Genomic DNA, 1,424 nt, shown 5'->3' on the forward strand with positions numbered 1-1,424 from the left:
CTTTGATGTGCAACAAGAGAGCCCCTCCATGTGAAAGCCTTTCCACACTGTTTACATTCATAAGGTTTCTCTCCAGTATGAATTCTCTTATGATTCCTAAGAATGCAGTTGCTTCTGAAAAGCTTTCCATACTGTTTACATTCATAAGGTTTCTCTCTAGTATGGATTTTCTAATGTGTGGCAAGATGGCTCCTATCTGTGAATGCCTTTCCACACTGTTTACATTCATAAGGTTTCTCTCCAGTGAGGGTTCTCTGATGTCTGGCAAGAGCATCCTTCCATGTGAAAGCCTTTCCACACTGTTTACATTCATAAGGATTCTCTCCAGTGTGGTTTCTCTGATGTTTAACAAGATGGGCACTCTATGTGAAAGTCTTTCCACACTGTTTACATTCATAAGGTTTCTCTCCTATATGAATTCTCTCATGATACCTAAAACTGGAGCTGCTTCTGAAAGCCTTTCCACACTGTTTACATTCATAAGGTTTCTCTCCTGTATGAATTGTCTCATGCTACCTAAGACTGGCGCTTTTTCTGAAAGCCTTTCCACACTGATTACCTTCATGAGGTTTCTTTCCTATAGGTATTTTTTTTTTATGATACTTAAGATTACAGCTGTTCCTAAAAGCCTTTCCACCCCGATTATTCTCATAAAATTTCTCTCCATTGTGGGTTCTCTGATGGTCTATAAGAGGTGACATGTAGCTAAAGGCCATTCCATATTCATTACATTTATAAGGATCATCACTAGTACCAATGTCTGGATGTTTAAGAAAGTCTGAATTCCAACCAAAGGGATTCCTACTCTGATCACATACACATTCCTACTCTGATCACATATAGATGGTTTCTTTCCACTATGAAACTGAGGGTGGTCAGTAAGAGATGAGGGATCAGTGCAGGTTGTTCCACACTCATCACATTCATGAGCTTCCTTTTTGAGGGGAAGTAGCTGTAGATCAATGACTTTTCTGATGCTGAATGGGCTCTCAACTGGGTCTGAAAACCATCTCATAGTGAGTACACTGATAGGCTTCTACTAGGGGAGGTTTCTCATGGCACTCAATAAGCTCTAGCTGTTCATTGGAAGATTCTCTATTTTTACCATACTGAGAACAGTCCTTCCCTGGGGTCATTTTCTTACACTGAATCAGAAATGAATATTGCCTGAAACTCTTTCCATCTTCATCAAATTCATATTAACTCTTTGGATATCTCTGTACTTTGATGTCAGAGTCACATTTTTCTCTCAAATTGAAGTCAAAAAGGAATCATGACCTATGGATCTTTCCTGGTGAGATTCTCCTGCAAAAATGCTCAACTTTGTACCCATCACCTTCACTTTAAACTTGATCTCTGCAATGAAAGGAAATAAAAATATATATACAGAGGCAGGAGATCCTGGGATCAAATATGACCTCAGA

General features: G+C 39.1%; 1 protein-coding gene across 1 annotated transcript in view; it reads right to left on the minus strand.

Annotated features, from left to right (window-relative positions):
• The window catches only part of LOC123239324 (zinc finger protein 665-like), a 15,786-nt gene extending 14,771 nt beyond the window's left edge, over positions 1 to 1,015 (minus strand). Inside the window, exon 1 of the mRNA XM_044666601.1 lies at positions 806 to 1,015. Coding sequence (XP_044522536.1) covers positions 806 to 1,015 — 210 coding nt within the window. The remainder of the gene's footprint in view (positions 1 to 805) is intronic.
• Between the last annotated feature and the right edge of the window lie 409 nt (positions 1,016 to 1,424).

The sequence above is a fragment of the Gracilinanus agilis genome, chromosome 3 (assembly GCF_016433145.1).
Source record: "Gracilinanus agilis isolate LMUSP501 chromosome 3, AgileGrace, whole genome shotgun sequence".
Taxonomy (NCBI): Eukaryota; Metazoa; Chordata; class Mammalia; order Didelphimorphia; family Didelphidae; genus Gracilinanus; species Gracilinanus agilis.